Source organism: Acanthaster planci, linkage group LG09 (genome assembly GCF_054643075.1).
Source record: "Acanthaster planci isolate LZ-2023a linkage group LG09, COTS_SCS, whole genome shotgun sequence".
NCBI classification, from domain to species: Eukaryota; Metazoa; Echinodermata; class Asteroidea; order Valvatida; family Acanthasteridae; genus Acanthaster; species Acanthaster planci.
The window spans coordinates 636,626-654,614 of record NC_141785.1 but is presented as its reverse complement, the minus strand read 5'-3'; the positions used below and the strand labels follow the sequence as shown (position 1 = coordinate 654,614).

Below are 17,989 nucleotides of genomic sequence, written 5' to 3'. Positions count from 1 at the left end.
ATTCTCTCTTCCCGTTCAGAGCGGAGTTATGTACACGTACCATGCAGACGACGAGTTTCGCACACGGGCGCGGCCTGTGACGTGTTATCGGAAACACTGCGTGAACTACATGTACGTGTAGTAAGTTAAAGGTTTGTAGTTTGGCTGTTATGTGTGCGTAGAATTAGAATTTACAGTCGAAGATGTGCGTTTTCACTGCGCCTGTTTATGTAGGAGTGAAAAGTGAGGAGCCTAGTACGGCCATAACGAACTAAAAGCATACATGGACGGAAAGGCGTTCATTCAAAGTGCGTTCTCCTTAATCCCAAGAGAAAACACTCTATTGTGTGCTATGGATCAGGCTAAGAGCTCGCTGGACCTTCAGCTTGTATACCTGCGTCTATTGTTCGTGGAACAACAGGTATGTTTGTCCCCACCCTTTTGCGACACCACTGCAGTGTGGCAACCACTGTGGACATTTTAATCGTTCGTTTTGTTACAGTGTGCTGCACTTGAAAAAAAGAGTCTTTGGGTTCCTATATCATTATCAACATTTTGTTTGTGATGAGTTCTTGATATTAGCATGAAGGTGGGGAAAGATATTAGTACCATCAATGTATCTTACAAGGGTTTGTAATACAGCCCAAAGCTAGGCCTAACTTAATTGCGCTTGATTTGTGACGTTTGACATTTTTCTTATGATTAGCTACATTACAAAAACGGACAAGGATTACAGAACATACGGCTTTGCATAGAAAGTTACCTGAAGCAGGATACTGCTGAGTAGTATTGCAGTATTTCAGATTATCAGGATGTTGTCTTCTTAAAGTGTGAAATGAGCCGCTTGAACCTTTCCCGCCTTTACATTTATGCACTATCTATGCACGTGTCGCTTAAAGTTTACGAAACTTAACGACAAGGAGATTAATGCCAAAATAATAAAACTGATTTAATCGAAGTGTTTTCTCGCTGTGGTATTTAGTATCCCTTGAAATTATTCCACTGAGTATGCTACATGCCGCGGTTTATCAAAGTAGAGTGGAAAAAAGTAGAGAATCAAACTTGTGTGTTAAAAATTTCCGAACAATAACTCTTTTGCAAGCATGAATATCGAATCCATGTTTATACATTTGTTTCAGATTTGTTTTTACATTTCTGTTTCTGGCTACTGGGCTCTAGAAGTGCCATGCGACATGTTGAAATCCTGATATATTGTTTCTTGGGATAACGACATGATATAGGCAAGCTGTTCACAACCTGAGCTAATTTATCTCGAGATGACGACATCATAAATTTGGATGGCGACATCCTTGGGGTAATTTATCATGGGAAGACGACATCGAACAAACAATTGGATGACGACATCCTGAAATAATTTAGCATGGGATGACGACATCATAAAAGGGCAGACATCACACTTGCTGGATGTTGTCGTCACGGAATAAATTATCTAAGGATGTCGTCATCCCATGATGAATTATCTCAGGATAGTAACGTCTTGCCTTTATTATGTTGTAAAATTGAGAAAAAAAATGTCAAGTTCTCAACAAGTCAGATGGCACTTCCAGAGCTCCGTATCAGACACCAGGACGCTGATAATAACATTTTCAGCATCTGCCAGTCTTCAGAATGTCAACACAATTCACCCATGCACTCCATCGACACATAATGATCATGTCACGAACAGTGATTTACGGTGCAACATGTGACTTTTGATCTTGTTGTAGGCGCTTTTTATTGGTCGGTGCAGCGAGGGCGGAGCAACTCCGTCAGTGCTGCTGGTGTCGAGCTCTTACGGTGGTGCATCATCACCGACCAAATAGTTTCAACAGAAAACGTCACGACCACACCACTCAGTGTGTCGAGACAAGGTTGATCTCTAGAACTACTGGCAAGTCAGCGGATTTTTCCACGAGAAAAGTAGGTGGCATATCTTTATAAGATACATGTTTACTGTGTTGCAGCTTGGAGATATTTCGTAGTAGGTGCCCCATGTTGACCTGAGCACGGGTTTTTATATCACACATACATCATACACAGACCGATTTACAGGTTCATTATCATACCGATTAAATACTCTTTTGGTCTGATGGTTTCAGAAGCCAACCAAACGGATGATTTCAGTCACTTAGCTATTGGTATAATGTGGCAAAGAAACTGAAAACTTGTGATTTTCTTTACCCAACGCACACTTTGTGGAACTGCACTTTGACGGTGCATAACTGTTTGAATGATTTTGTTGTCTCTCCGCGGGGTATTAATCTTTGTAGCTTTTTCATTTTTTTGTTAAGTAGAGTGCTCTGTCTTTATAATACAGTCTATTTAAATCTAAACTTTCAGTAGTTCTGGTTGCCATTTTTAAGCCCTGGATCGTACCCCCCCCCATCATATTTAGCTATTTGCGAAACCCTCTTCTATGTTTAAACGACCTGAAAAAGCTATGGGGCTGTGTATGGGGCTCCTGTATCAAGTGGGTTATAAGGACCTTAAGAAATAGTCCATTTTTGATTTTTGATCAACAATCATATCGTAAAGCGATTTGATAAAGTTAAATATTTAAAGCATTTTTATATATTTCAATATTTTTAAATATTTAAATATTTTTTAAGCCATAAATAATTATGGAGCAATATAGAATGCTGTGTGTTTGTGTGACAAGAATGACTGGAAAAGCTCTTTAACTGGCCAAGAAAACTAAGGTAGCAAGACAGTTGTCCTGGAGGCTAGACCAAATCTTGTATCCTATATCTTTTCTTTGAAATCAGAGGCTCTAGAGACTGCTTCATATACTACAACAATCATCATGACAAATTCTGCGGATTTCCGCCAGTGGGGCAAAGAGATGGTGGATTATATTGCAGATTATCTGGACAATATTGCCGATCGTCCACCGCTCTCTCAAGTTGAACCGGGGTACCTGCGAAAGCTGATACCTGAGGAAGCCCCACACTATCCTGACAAATGGCAAGATGTCTTCGCAGATATCGAACGGATCATTATGCCAGGAGTAAGTGTCCAGAAATTAAGCATGCTCCATTCCTTGTAAAATATCATCTGATGGTCTGAGTAGATGTAAAAAATTGTTGAGTTGCTGTAGTTTTTACTTCAATGTCTCTTTGAGATTCATTTATGTCTGTACGAGCTTCATTTTTTCCATTGTGTCCTTTTACTCTTCTTTAAGAATCCAAATAGCCACTGTAACCCTGTAAAGGGATGAAATAACACATGACAGGCTTTTGACGTCATAATGTCAATATGCTAGCTCTTTTAATTTCCTCTTGGGAGACTCTGTGTTCATTAAGCCGACAAAACCAAGCCATATTGCTTGACGATGTGCGCTGGCAACACCCGGTACAACAGATGGCCTGATTAAGTCCTGGTTCCCGTGTAGTTAATGAGTGATTTCGAGTGATTCAAAAACAAGCGTAAAAGACACCATGACGAAGGCCCCACATAAAGAATGAGTGCAGCATGGCTGTGTGACACAATGGAGTTCAAGTTATACCTTTTTTTGTATAAACAAGATTTTAGTTGTGCGATCCTCATGCTCCTGGGTTTTAGAACGAATTTACATGTGTCATGCCATCACTTGTATTAGTTTCAGATAATTCTACTTGACATAAACAAACAGTGAAAAGTAAAAACGCTCAATCGTGAACAGGCTTTTATACGTGTCATTGTGGGCGTTGCCAGGATTTTTCAGGGGGGCATTATCAGTAGCAAATCAAGAAACGGTGCAAGGTGTCAATTCCGAGATATTTTCTGTGAGATTGGTGATTTTCGTCCCTTTTTCCCGTTTTGTCCATTTTTTCTCCTTTTTAAAATTCCCCCTGTTCTCCCCCTTGCGACACCCATGCAAATAATATGTTCCTTAACAATACGTCAACTTTGTCTGTCCTTAAAATAAGCGGTGGTTTTTCTCAGAACACGTAATTAATAAGTGTTCATTGACTGTTAATGTTTACAAGTTTCTACCTCATTTTACCGTATGCCCACTTTTATTTAAATGAATGTACAAAACGCACATTTGAATTCGAATATTTTCTTGTATGGAATATCACAATGCATTTGATTTTCGTGTGTCGTTGCTAATCCTTTGCTCATATCTCGACCAACTTCATCCTTGTTATAAAACAGCAAATGACAACGAAAAACACACAGACGTCATTATCGTGAACGGACGTCATTATCCCTTCCAACCATGTTCCACTCCATCTTTCAGCTTTTCTACGGATTTTTGCTGGAACACACAAATTTTTAAGTACGTTATTTCATTGATCTTTAATGTTTCAAGTTGCTCCATTTTTTATCGTTTGTCCCTCTCCATCTCGACTGCCCAAGTCAAGTATTAATATGAATATTTTGTTTTGTATTAGAAATGTATTTACTTTATCTTAGCACTGTTGTGAATCATCGTTACTCTCTGCTTCTTGGCTATTTCGTTTCCGTAACAGGTAACACACTGGCATTCTCCACATTTCCATTCCTACTTCCCTACTGGTAATTCGTACGCTGCTATCCTTGGCGACATGTTGTCTGATGCCATAGGATGTATTGGATTCAGCTGGGTAAGACACCCACACTCCTTGTGGCTATTTGCAAAGATACAGTGCACAGAATACCGCAGCTGTTAGGCCTCCAGGATCCCCCGGGGGGACAAAGCAAACCGATCGGTTTGGACCTTGTTTCTTTCTCCCGAAATTTCGACCTCGGTTGCTGCCTTGCTTTCAGCTTCAAAAGGGTTTGTGCTTTGATCATTATTAAAATGTGCACTACGGATGTATGCGAAAATACTGTTCGAGTGGACAATTGTAGTTGTTATATTATAGTAAACAAAAAGAAACATCTGAATAATAAGATGAGTTGTCACAATTTGTACCTTAAATGGAGCCACCATTTGTATTTATCAAGTTTTAATCGAATCGTTTAGAGCCATGGTATATTAACATCACACGGTGCCTTTTATGCTCATGTACGAATATGATGCGGAAATCTTCAAACCTGAACGGTTTTACACTCTCTTGGGCTCACCTCTTCCCATCAGTCACTGCAAGTTATGATTGATTTCTATTCAATTTCAATAATTCTTGGTACCTTGTTTGTGTAGATCAGCAGTCCAGCATGTACTGAGCTCGAGATGGTAACTTTAGACTGGCTGGGAAAGATGCTTCGTCTTCCTGATTCGTTTCTCTCGTGCACTGAGGGAGGTCAAGGTGGCGGAGTTATTCAGGTAAGTCCATTACGCAAGACGTATATGGTTAGCTTGGAAAGGGGCCGTTAATTTTGGGATACGTGTTAATTACATCAACGAGGAGAGTAAGTGCCAAGCATGTCTACCATCAGTTCCCTAAACAACAGCTTGTAAAGCATTAGTGTCATTTTTTTCGAAGTTCAACCGCCCAAGTATGTAGATTCAGTTTGACTCCTCATTACGTTTCATCCAAGTCGACATGACGCTCAGAGCTAGGTAGGCTATTTCATATTACATCAATAGGGCCTAATTGCGTTTTTAACGCTTCAGATATTGGAAGCACCGGAGTAGCACAGATAATCGTTGTCCCACTAATTACACGATGGAGGCCATTTGTTATCAATTAGCAAACAAACATAAATAATTCATGCATTCACGATCTAATGGTGATGAACCAGATTGTTTTTGATGCGAAAAGATGTATGATGTATGTGCAATTTGATTGATTGATTGATTGGTTGGTTGGTTGGTTGGTTGGTTGGTTAAGAACCACTTTCATAGTGTTAATATCTGTAATTGGACAATAATGAAATGAAAATAATGAAAAGGTATAAGGAGGAGTGTTGCAATAATTATAGGCTACAGATCCACTCACGTATGTTTCCTTCCTCAACTCAGTTCTGCTTATTGTTCAGGGTCAATACACTGAACGCCAGGGAGCTTCTGTGGTGGAAACGAGACGTCCGATGGAATTATTATGTTATTCAATGATCCTTTGTAGTTGAATATACAGTAGCCTTTTCCGTGCACTGAAAATTCGTTTATTCCCTCTCTCCCTGTAAAACAAATCAATACATTCTTGCCACCGGGGTTTTCACAAGAATGAGAAACGTATGATTATGAAGCAAGCATTGAACTAAAGGTCATCCTGAAGGTCATTAGCTTAGACAGGTGTTTAAAGCGAGATTCGCGAACTGAAAAATCTGGTTCGCTGTGATTTTATTCTGTCACAGCGATTTATTGCGTAACCGAATGTCCAGTTGATGTTCGAATAGTGTAGACTTTAGTAGAGTTTAAATGGTGTCGATAAAAATCAGTTTATAATATGTCCAGGATCGATACTGGCTTCTAATGACGATGTTGCATAAAATGGCTCAATGTCACTTTAATTTTTTTTAACTTTTGGCATGTGTTTCATTACTAACGTCCATTGCAAATATAAATGTGGGGTGTATCTTCAGGAAAACCCCAACAAGAAATAATTTCAACGGTTTATGTTGTACTCTATGTTGGCAACACGGTTCAGCGTTTCCATTTGAGACTACGGCATGCACAAGTATCAAACACTGGCTGCGGCTCTCCACCGCTGCCTCTTTTGATCAAAATTTGAAGTCGCGGGAGACAGGACCGGATTATGGCTACCCCTGTCATGCGCCGCCCAACAAAATGGATACACAGGCAGTGCAGGGTGAACATACGTGCAACTAAACGAACAGAAATAGGCATACAAACAACACTTAAATACGACCAACTAAAAACGAGAGCATTGCATAAGAGAAGAGACTGAAAAGAAATAATGTCGCTGGGTTTCTTGTCTATCAGATGATAATGTGTTTTCAAAATACATACTTATTATTTGACATTTGTTTTCACATAAAAGTGATTACAAATCCTTAAATATTATAACGAATCAAATGTTTAAAAGCAGTTTTTCTTTGGCAATTGAAAAGTAATATTTGGCAAATAAATTGATTGCTTTTCTTTTAATTTATGTATTTAAGTTTTATTTAATGAGGGTATACTCCGATCAGTGACAATACTGCTTTCCATAGAGGCCCTCGTTACTAATACAATAAAACACTTAGATACGTATATACAATTATGCTCACACGATAGAAAGACATTAAGATATAGTCTATTACATAAAAAAGGTAAGGATTGGGAGCAATACAGTAAATAAAAAAATGCATTTTATGAGACATAGTCCATTTCCAAAAAGAGAAAGATGTTCCCCTTAAGGCTTGGGCCTGAGCCCAAATCCAATTATTGTTTTGCTTGCTTTTGGAGATATGATGTAAATTGTGTACTTTGTAACAACAAGCCCCTGTCTCCCCTGACCTCTAACCGTGATGGATGAACATATTACACCAGAATCATTTTTCCGATCAGCTATTACACACTAAGTTAATTGTATACATGTGCACGTGGACTTTGTACACGATTGTTAGCGATTCCATGTTATCGTAGGTTTAGACTTTATACATGATTATCTATATAGAAATACCCCAATGGATTGTTGTCATTGGCGTAACGGGGGTTGGGGGAATGGGAGTTTCCTGCCCCCAAGACACCTTCTTTTAAAATCTTTTAATAATTGAAAGCTATAAGTGGCAGATTTCTTTTGGCTCCCCCTACCCCTCCCTGAAAAATACTTACATCCAAGGTATCCCCCAGAGTTTCGCCATAGTCACCTCTCTGACTGACTGACATTTGATCGACCCCTACCAAGAGTAAAAATTTGGGTTTGGGGTTATAGTTAAAGATGGTGGGATGGAAGGAAAATTTTAACCATTTCGGGAGTAGAAGAATAAAATGAGCTTTTTTAACCAGTTAGCGTACAAATGAATTTTAATTTGATTAGGAATACCGTTTTGAACTCTCCTAGCAGCATGAGATAAAGCAATTATTCATAAAGACTTTCCCTATGTTTACGGAATTAAGCCATCGATCAGACTTATTGGATTTCTCTCTTGCAAACTCCGCTTACGTCTTATTTCGTGGTCTCTATTCAATATTTCTGAATTTCTCCCTGTAGATTCGGGCACAAGTTTGTAAACTTTCAAATTCTTTTCTTTACAACATTACACAGTCGAACACTGATTTAGAAGCGCACTGACAATACAAAGTCATAACACGAACAATTTTAGGTCCCAAGTGAAATCTTTGTTTTTCTTTCTGTTCTCTTACTGAGAATACGAGGTACCTGTTTAACAAAGTAATTTGCAAAGTCACAATGACCTTTTGATCACAGTATTCCAATGTATTCTGAGCTTTGCGGAATAAACATCTTTTGCTTTTCCCTCAAACGTACTGTGAAGCAAAGTAGTCCAGGGTTCTTTTGGCCACTTAAGCTATTGAGCCAAAATTTATGCTTAAACGAAGTGACTATTTGCCTGTGCAGCTATAGGTTTTTCTTTTTCAATTCAGGATTCATTTTCTCTCGCTCAAAATCCAACCGTTTCAATTCTGTTTCTTTTTCGTTTTCTCTTACCCTTATTTGTAATTTCAAAACTTCAAACTCATTCTGACTAAAGGACAGCTCTGTTTCGTTTCCAATCCATCCAATTTGTAAAAGTGCCTTGGGTACTATACCCAATTTAAATGTGCCTTTTGGCCCCACTAAGGACTCCAACCTAAAGGCTTTCTGCTACAGTAACCAACTGATCTCCAGAAAAGAGACTAGTCATCGACATCTTTGAACGTGAACTTTGGTCTGTCGGTATTAAACGTTTATAAGGGATAATTGTTACACTGACTGAGCACTATAAAAGTGAACCAAAGGGCTGACAATAGAGCATTAAGTAAAGACCGGTGTACGTCTGGCATGCATAGTGTTACTACATACGTGGCCATAACAGGAATGCCATGTTTGCAATCGCTTGAAAGAGGGTTACACTCCCGAGCGAAAAATAGGCAATTTGGGGGGGGGGGCATTAAGACCAAAGATAAGGAGGGGTAGGCTTTTTAATTTCTTAATTGCAGCGTCTGGATGAGTGGCACCTTATAGAAGTTTCCAAAAATGTATGAAAACGAGTTTGAATTTTTCAGATTTTTAGGCCAGTGTCTCTGCCTCCTTCCAAAATCAAAACAGGCGACCTCAAGCAATAGCCAGGCTTCTATTTTGTACAAGATGTCTTAACTTATTCAACCCGCAGTCATTCACATATCGCCCTAGATTTTTAATTGTGTGTCACTTGGAACATCTTATAATCTTTGTCGTGTAATTGGGATTTCAGCTGGTTGTTATTCTTGTTTGTCTGTTTGTTTGTTGAGGGCTGTTTGTGCTGTTCTGGCCGTTGGAATTGATTGTTTTGTTATCTATTCTTGGTGAATGTACTGTCTTTTGCAGTGTTACCCTCTATGTCGGCTTCTTTGCTTGTTTTTCTAGAGAAAATCTCAATTCTTAGTTACTGACTTTTCACACTTGCATTTCTCACTTCAGTCATCGTTTAATACGTAAGCGTTTTCATATGGCTTTTGTAGTGCTATCTTAAACCAATATGAAATGGGAAAAATACAAAATAAACCAAGTCTTTGCTCTAGAGTCATTTTAAGGATTGATTTTTATCAGAAGTATATTCCATGAACATCATACACAGTATAAGGAAGAATAGTAGATAATCTGCATTCCTTTGCAGGGAACAGCCAGTGAAAGCACCGTCATGGCTCTCCTATCTGCAAAGATGAGATCAATCCGTCAATATAAAGCTTTGCAACCGGAGAGAGACCAGTACGAGATTATGTCCAAACTTGTGGCTTACACATCGGAATATGTAAGTCTTGAACAAGTCCACAATCTTTCCTGCACTTTGTCCCGTACCACAAACACTCGTACATTTACTAATATGCTTCTTGATTAGAAAATTCTGCATTTCATTGCCCTCTGGCATTTCTCGTGTCTGCAAAAAAAGCAGGGGAACCACTCAGTTAAATCTGTTCCTAGGTCATTTTATGAGCGTTCGCTGCACCTTAGTTCCGGAACGAAGTATCGTGAAGCATAATAAGCTGACGCCTTCATTCTATGTGACGATTGTACCGATACGTCAGAGTGAAAAATCAGTCCTATGTTCAGTGTAAGTAACTGAAATCTTAGGCTGGAGCCCCAGAAATTAGCCAAAAGGAAATGTTGCCAAATGAAATCTTATGATTTTTTTTCACAGTATATACATGTACACAAAAGTGATGGTCCAAAAACAGAGCTTTTGGAAAAAATTATTCGTTTTGGGTTCCGCATGTTTTAACACCATGCATTTTTATACAATTGGGACACGTGTCCTGGAGAAAGTTTGAACGCTGCCAGCACACAACCAAATTATTCATTCCACATGGACAACGTCAACGATGTGAGGACTTAAAGGTTTAGAAAATGCTTGGTTCGATTGGGGTTGAAACTGCACTGAAAACCGTTAAAACCATTATACACAACCAAACCGGAAATGGTGTTGAATCCACACCTTCCCGCTGTCGGTGTAAAAAGTCTATATTGGGTTGAATGACATAAAAATCTGTTACTTTTAAACTCTAATCTCGAGTAGTTGTTCTGTTGTAGATTTCTGTACTATCAGACTAATATTCAGATGAATGATCCAATTGGCAGGCCCATTCGTCTGTAGAAAGAGCCTCTTTAATCAGTTCTGTCAAGATGAGAATGCTACCTTGTGATGACAAGTATGCGTTACGTGGAGAAACTCTGGCCAAAGCTATCCAAGAGGACAAGGCTGAAGGGCTCATTCCAGCATTTGTGAGTTGCCTTTAAATTTCGAAAAAAGGCCCCAATGAATAATTAAACAAAATAAAAAAAAGTACAGAGAAATTTTACAAAGAAAACATTTTCAAGAGGAGACATAGTCAGGCTTGAGCATTAGGCCTATAGCATATTTAAAATGATCATAAAGATGCTTGTTTACATTTCAAAAGATTGCCCACGGGGCATAAAGCAGGCCTGTTGTGTATGCGACAAGCAAAACGAAAGTTCAGGTCCGTTTCATATTCGAACGCTACTATGTGTAACATTCAGAACAATTGGCCGATATTTGAATTTTGACGCAGCAAAACGTCGAAGTGTGACATGCCTACTTTTCACGGGATAGTGCTTATTCTGTCCACTTTGTGCGGATTCCACGCCTCCGCCGGGTCAATGATTTGTATCATGTGTCCCTGACCTTACTGCAGACGCTTCAAGTGACATGATTTTCACTTTTTCTAATGGAACCACCCGTGGAACCACCTCAAACCAATGCCTACTATTAGGTCGCTGGAACTTTTCAAAATGTACCTTAAAACGTTGCTGTTGTCACTTTATTCTGAGAACTAAATAACTTATTGTCACTTTCATCACTCCATATTATCATTATTATTATCTCTGGGCACTTTTTCTTTCATAAAATTTTTAATATGTTCCGTCATCGTTTGTGTTTCCGTTGCTTTTCTTGTTCTTTCTTATTCCAGTAGTTCACTCCATTCCTTGTAGTTTTTATCGTAGACATTTATTTAGTTAATATGAAACAGGATTATTGATGTAAACATGGATAACTTATTCTGTTCTCATCTTGTAATACAAATAACAGCCCATTATTTAAATAATTAGACAGGTTCCAGATCTCGCACAAGCGTTTGCTTCTGATATGAACCCTCGTATCATTTCTGTTATTTTGATATTAAAACTCAACTCACCACACCACACAACACTACACCACAACCCAACCCAACACACCACACCACCCCCAGCCCAGCCCACACCACACACACCACCCCCCCACGCCACACCACCCCACACACCACACAAAACAACGGTCTTTTCTTGTTTTATGAATTAATTTTGTGCACAAAGGCCCTCGCAGCAAACTGAAAACAGCAAAATGAAACCCCCAAACCCTGCAAAATCTGTTCGCAAATAAAACAGAAATTGGAAGAGTTTCCAGTGTCACCGTTATGAAAGTAAGATCACAGGAAACCAATTTGGTGAATATGAAACTAATTTGTTTCAGGTTTGTGCCACAATTGGTACTACACCTTCATGCGCCTTTGATAATCTTGAAGAAATTGGACCAATATGTGAGTATAAGATCTAAGCTGAGAAAATGTAGTTGCTATGAAATCAGTCTCCATAATCCGTATCCTTTGTTTACTGATCCCAAATAACTAAACAAATCATTAAGATAAATTTTGTTTTTTAAGTCCGTCGTGATTTTATACACCTCAGCATAACATTTTGATATGTTCCGTTTTCACATGATCTAAAGGACAAAGACTGACTTCATTTGTCGTCTTTTTATGCAGATTTCACTATCGTGTTATGCTCATTATTTGTCCTATGTATATACATGTAGCTGCTGCAATTTTTAACTACCGTATGACATCTCTGAATGTGATTTGTAGGTGAGGCTGAGAAGGTTTGGTTGCATGTTGATGCCGCATATGCAGGGACTGCATTAATCTGTCCAGAGTTTAGATCACTTGCGAATGGGATAGAGGTTTGTGTCGATTTGTATAAGTGCATATTGCATAATTTGTTGTTTACTGATCACAGAGTATACCCAGCAAGAAATGAGACCGAGGGGTACCCCCCTCCAGCATGTCCAATCCCTATACACATTCCAGACTATTGTTACTTAACACATCCCCCAAGATGTCTGAAAGGAATCTCCAGATTCCTGCGAGACAATAACCAACACAAAGCAGGGGGGGGGGCTCTCTCCGTCTCATACCTTGATGCATATGTCACAGAGAGTCAGGTTTGCTAATACAGCGTCTGATGCCGTCCACGTAAGCACAGGTGTTCCCCAAGAATGTGTTTTGTCGCCTTTGCTGTTCTCTTTGTACACAAGTGATTTTTGCCTTAACAGCAGGTCATGTTTTATAATAAAATATGCTGGTGACACTGCTTTGTCTGGAATGATCACCAATAACTGCGAAAATGGTTATAGAAATGAAATCAGCAGATTTGTGGACTGGTGTCGCCGAAATTATTTAATATTAAATGTATACAAAGTACCAAAGAAACGATATTTGATTTCTGTAAATCAACTCAACTTAAAGAACCTGTTGAAATAAAAAAGTGCCCGTTGAAGTCGTTCGCGAGTTTAACTACTTGGGAACTCTTGCACATGATAAACTAAACTGGAATGCAAACGCAACTACAATCTGTAAAAAATCAAACTCGAGGCCCAATTTTAAGGAAACTGGGATCTTTTAATGTTAGTGACCGGATAGAAACTTTTCTATCAGAGCATTGTTCAGTGGACAGTTATTTCTGCTGCATAAGTTGGGTTGACTCCCTCACTTTGTGCAATCGTAAAAAACTTCAACGTGTTACAAGCTAAAAGAATTATAGGTGCTGACTTTCAGAACATCCAGGAAATAGCTCAGTGTCATGCTGTATACAAGTTTAATGAAATTATGTCTGGTGTTACTCATCCTCTCAACCCTTTCATTATTCGAAACCGATCTGGTGGAATGCGCCCAACTTTCCTGCAAAACAAATAGAATGAAATCCTCTTTTTTACCACAGGCCATCCGTATTTTTAATGCATCTTTTATTAGATGAGTAGTTTTTGGTTTTATTTTTCTTTTCCATGTTTCATGTTTTGTCATTCCACCTTGTTCGAGGATTTTGCTGTTCCCCCTTCTTCTAAATTGTTATATTTTCCCCCCAAGTGACCTATCTGTAATGTAACACTATGTAATTGAATTCAATATTTTTGAAACTGGTTTGAATTAATGCTTTTGAACTTGGTAATTTTATTTTTAACATTCATGTAATATACTGCAATTTTATTTCCTGAAACACTGGGAGAGCAAATTTCGAGTGAAAACTTTTTTAATCGACAATAAAGTATCTTGAACCTTGAATCTCGAATGAAGTTCTTTAGACAATCCCCCAAAAATATGCCCTGTTGTTTCAACATGGATAGACTTAGACAGTATAAGAGGTCAAGTAAAACTGTCACATCTTCCAAGCACTGTTTCTAATTTAGTTCGCTTGCAGTCACAACGGTATACGATCATAGTTTGTTCCTGGTCTGGTTTTGAAGCTTGCAGATTCTTTCAACTTTAACCCGCACAAATGGATGCGCGTGAACTTTGATTGTTCAGCCATGTGGGTCCGAAACCAGACAGACCTAGTGGGTGCCTTCCAAGTTGATCCAACCTATCTCAAGCACGAGCACGAGGGAAAAGTCGTCGATTATAGAGTGAGTGTCATAAAAAGAAATTACCAGTGGGTTACTAGACGAAATACAACCCGTGACATTATAACGCTTATGTCCACAGTAACTAGACTTTATTGAACCTCTGTAAAAAAGAAAAAAGAGAGCCTGAATGAACAATGTTCATAGTTTCAAAAAGCAAGATTTTTTATGGCATGTGCAACTTCCTTCATTTATGAGTAAAACTATTTTTTTTTTAATCTGCTTTTTACTATTCGTGTTTTCATCGATGCAAAATTAAGATTGTTTTGATGGCGAGTCAAACGAAAAGCCATTGCCCAAACCTGGCATACGGCTCTAAGAATCCTCGACAAAGTACAGCTCGTCAGATGGAGAATTTTGTAGTTGATGATGCATAGTTTCAAATTTTACGCTACCCCTTTAGTAATTAAATCTTCAAAAGAGTTTCCGGATGGTCAATGTGTCAGTAATATTTTTTTACAATTCTAGCACTGGCACATACCGCTGGGAAGACGCTTTCGATCTCTCAAGTTGTGGTTTGTTCTTCGTCTTTTCGGTGTGTCTCAGCTTCAGGAACATATTAGAAAGGTCAGAAGGACATTTTATTTCAGCAATCCGAGGTTTTCAGTTAATGCCTATTTCTTGTCCTCCCCTCATCCTGGAATAGTCAATATTGCACATTCAATACTGCTCATTTGGCTAAGCTTTGACATGTTTGGCAGCCATTTGGAGTCACCCACGTAGATACGCATACGATAGATAATCATTTAATAACTTATTTTGGTTCTAAAACCAGTACTCCCCCTTTTACAGGAGTCCGGGGTTTTCTGGTGTAATGGAAAACCTGACAATTAAAGCTATTCTTGAAGACTGGCAATTCAGTTTAAAAATGAGTATGACTTGCCTGAAAGCACACTGAGAAACTGTATCGATGCACGTCACTGAAACGCTGATAATTACTGGTACACTAAACGTTATCTATGCCAAAAAATACAGAATACATATATTCACTAGATGGTGAACTGGGCTTGTTGCAATCATGACGTAATTAATGCCAGAATGTCGGGAAGATATTTACTTTTGTATGAAACCATTTTAGTAAATGTCTTACTTGTTTAAACTTTAAACTCATTGAAACTTATGCTGAGTATTTCAATCTCCATTTCTAACGTATTTCTTTTCCTTAACGAGACATTTTTAATGGAAATTAAAATTTATTTTCCTTCACAGCAAGTTAACTTGGCTCATGAGTTTGAAGCTTTAGTGCGGAAAGATGCAAGATTTGAAATAGTAGCTGATGTCGTACTTGGCCTCGTGTGTTTCCGTCTCAAGGTCAGTAAGTATTGTCACTTTGTGGAAGGTTACTTCCTACAGTGGAAGTCCCATTCTAGAATTAGTACTTTTATTACTTTAATATATAATGAACTATATATTAAAGTAATTTTCACCTATATAATGATGAAAAATTACCAATCTTCTTGATTGAAAAGCGAAATTTCATCAGTTAAAGGCTTGACGTTCACTTGCCTGTCTATGGGATATTTTGCACATCAGTTCCTTACAGCGTTTAGGCTATAAATATTCTAAGCATGGGCTAGATTGTACATGTTGCACTTACATGGAAGTGTGTGTGAGGATATCGGTGATGACAATTACGACACTATCGATTAGGACAGTATTGACAGTGACAATGTTCGTGACGAAGATAATGGAGATGGTAACAGTCAAGATTATAAAATTGATAATAGTAATCAATGTCTTTCCCAGGGCACAGATGTTGAGAACGAGGAACTTCTACGGCGGGTTACTAAGACAGGTAAAGTGTTCCTAGTTGGGAGTCATCTCAATAAGCAATTTGTCATTCGCTTCGCCGTGTGTGCACCCCAGACCACATCTGAGGATATTCACTATGCCTGGAATGCCATCACTGAAGAGACAAACTCTCCTCTTTTAAATGGGATCACAAATGTGAGCAACGGAAAATAATCTTTGAATGAGACCCTGGCCTACACGATTTCTTGCATCATATTGAGCATATCTTAGCACAAAACAACAGCGAATCATGAAGTGGGTGATTTGAGGTATAAGGACCAGATTTCCCGTAGGTCCTATCCGACAGGATAGTTTTGCGTTCTCTCTTTTGTTGCTCGTTATTTAACGAAATTAGTGTCTCAGCCCTGACAAAAAAATAGTTCGGTTAGAAGGAATTCGTGAAGTCTTTGAAATCCTATATTTTGGACATCATTCAAAAGAACCAATGTTTTTAAATTTGGGCCTTTCTCCGGAATTTTTGACGCACCAACAGGTCAGATTTTTTTTTTTACGAAACGGACTTGCTTTTCACCACAATTCAATGTAATGACACGCATTATGCCTTTATGCACATTTGCCCAAACTGACTTTTTGATCTGAGGAACGTTAGTTTAAGACCAGCCAAGCACATATTTATTCCATTCAAATTGATTCATTATGCTTCAACCGATACGTTTTAATGCTGAAAAACCCAAATCATCAGCTTCTGTAGTAATTACAGACTTCAAAAAGGCATTTGATAGAAATACACTGTTTCTATAACTAAATTAATCGATCTACGAGTGAGAACTGCGATCGTTCCGTGGATTTGTAATTTTCTCTTGTATCGCCAACAATGTGTAAGATTCCACTCTACTTGCTCTGACTGGTTAACACTTTCAATGCTGGAGTTCCTCAGGGCACGAAACTCGGACCTGTTATTTTTTGTCAATGATTAACTATTCTATCCCTCCTGATCGACTACGTGAAGTTTATTTTACATGTAAATGTTTTTCGCTAATAATTAAGTACATGTGCTTATAATGGCTTTAAAGCATTTTAGGTAATGTGTATTGTGGAGTATTGAAATGTTTTTGCGTTTGTGTTTATAATTTAGATATATGTTATATCTTATTTTCGATCTAATTCAGTGTATGAATGTCTTTTCCATTCGTTCCTTCATGCAAATCAAAACGACCCATAAATTTTCTTTTAAATGTACATGTATTTTCAATGGTCCTAAAGCATTTTGGACATAATGGAGTATTGAAATGTTTTGTGTATGTGTTTGTAATGAGATGTGTCTGATTTGTGATGTAATTCAGTGTATGAATGTCCATTATAGTAGGTTGCCTTAATTTTTTAAGCAGGCTTTATAGAGCTGCTGCGCCAGTGTGTATCTGAAGAAAAGTTAAGCACCATTACGTGAAAGAATAAAAATATTTAAAACATCCTAATGCCTCTTGAAGGAACAAACGAATGTATTGGTAGCTGATAATCTCGGTGTTGTGTAAATGTTGACTTGTTTGTATTATGTGTTGTGAAATCTAAGTCATCCAGATGTCTTTCGGAAAGAATAATACATGCAGAGGCGTTTAGTGTAATTTAAAAGAACTCAACTAAGACTTGAATGCACATTGGAATAGAGTGATCTGCTAGACAAGACATTGCAACATTTAATTGTGCTGAAACAGTCGCTGTTGTTCCAACACAGGCTGACGTAAGTGGAACGATTACTGTCGAAGTCCTTTTACAAAGTGCATATTTTTGTAATCAAAACTTCTTATTATCAGAATATAAACATATTTGTTGTTTTAGAAAATTATGAAATTAATCATTTTAAAGTTACAAAATAAAATAACGAAACAGCATTATAAGTCATTAAAGTTTTCGAATGGTTCTTTATGTAAACATTAGTGTTCAAACATCCATTTATGTTTGTGTCGGGATATCTCAGGGAAGGAGTATGCAGTGCTAAAGGTGGCCAGTGGCGCACGGAACGCGGGGGAGCTCTCGCTGGGCTAGAGCCCTTCTCCCAGATTTAAATTTTTGGTTTACTTTCTGACAAACGAAGAGACAA

At 38.2% G+C, this 17,989-nt stretch overlaps 1 protein-coding gene across 1 annotated transcript; it reads left to right on the top strand.

The window, feature by feature from the left end:
• LOC110989624 (aromatic-L-amino-acid decarboxylase-like) lies at positions 1-17,786 on the top strand. The gene is made up of 13 exons (XM_022254144.2): positions 1-131; positions 1,707-1,899; positions 2,745-2,986; positions 4,434-4,547; positions 5,087-5,209; positions 9,589-9,723; positions 10,548-10,691; positions 11,938-12,004; positions 12,329-12,423; positions 13,984-14,142; positions 14,608-14,706; positions 15,349-15,450; positions 15,886-17,786. The coding sequence occupies exons 3-13, from the start codon at positions 2,783-2,785 to the stop codon at positions 16,102-16,104; spliced, it is 1,461 nt and encodes a 486-aa protein (XP_022109836.1). The 5' UTR covers positions 1-131; positions 1,707-1,899; positions 2,745-2,782; the 3' UTR covers positions 16,105-17,786.
• Positions 17,787-17,989: the final 203 nt, after the last annotated feature.

Bases quoted from the DNA above. Each gene is read 5' to 3' on its own strand.
- LOC110989624 (XM_022254144.2), top strand. From the start codon at position 2,783: ATGACAAATTCTGCGGATTTCCGCCAGTGGGGCAAAGAGATGGTGGAT. The intron at 2,987-4,433 runs GTAAGTGTCCAG...TTTCCGTAACAG, and splicing joins AACGGATCATTATGCCAGGA to GTAACACACTGGCATTCTCC. The intron at 14,707-15,348 runs GTCAGAAGGACA...TTTCCTTCACAG, and splicing joins TTCAGGAACATATTAGAAAG to CAAGTTAACTTGGCTCATGA.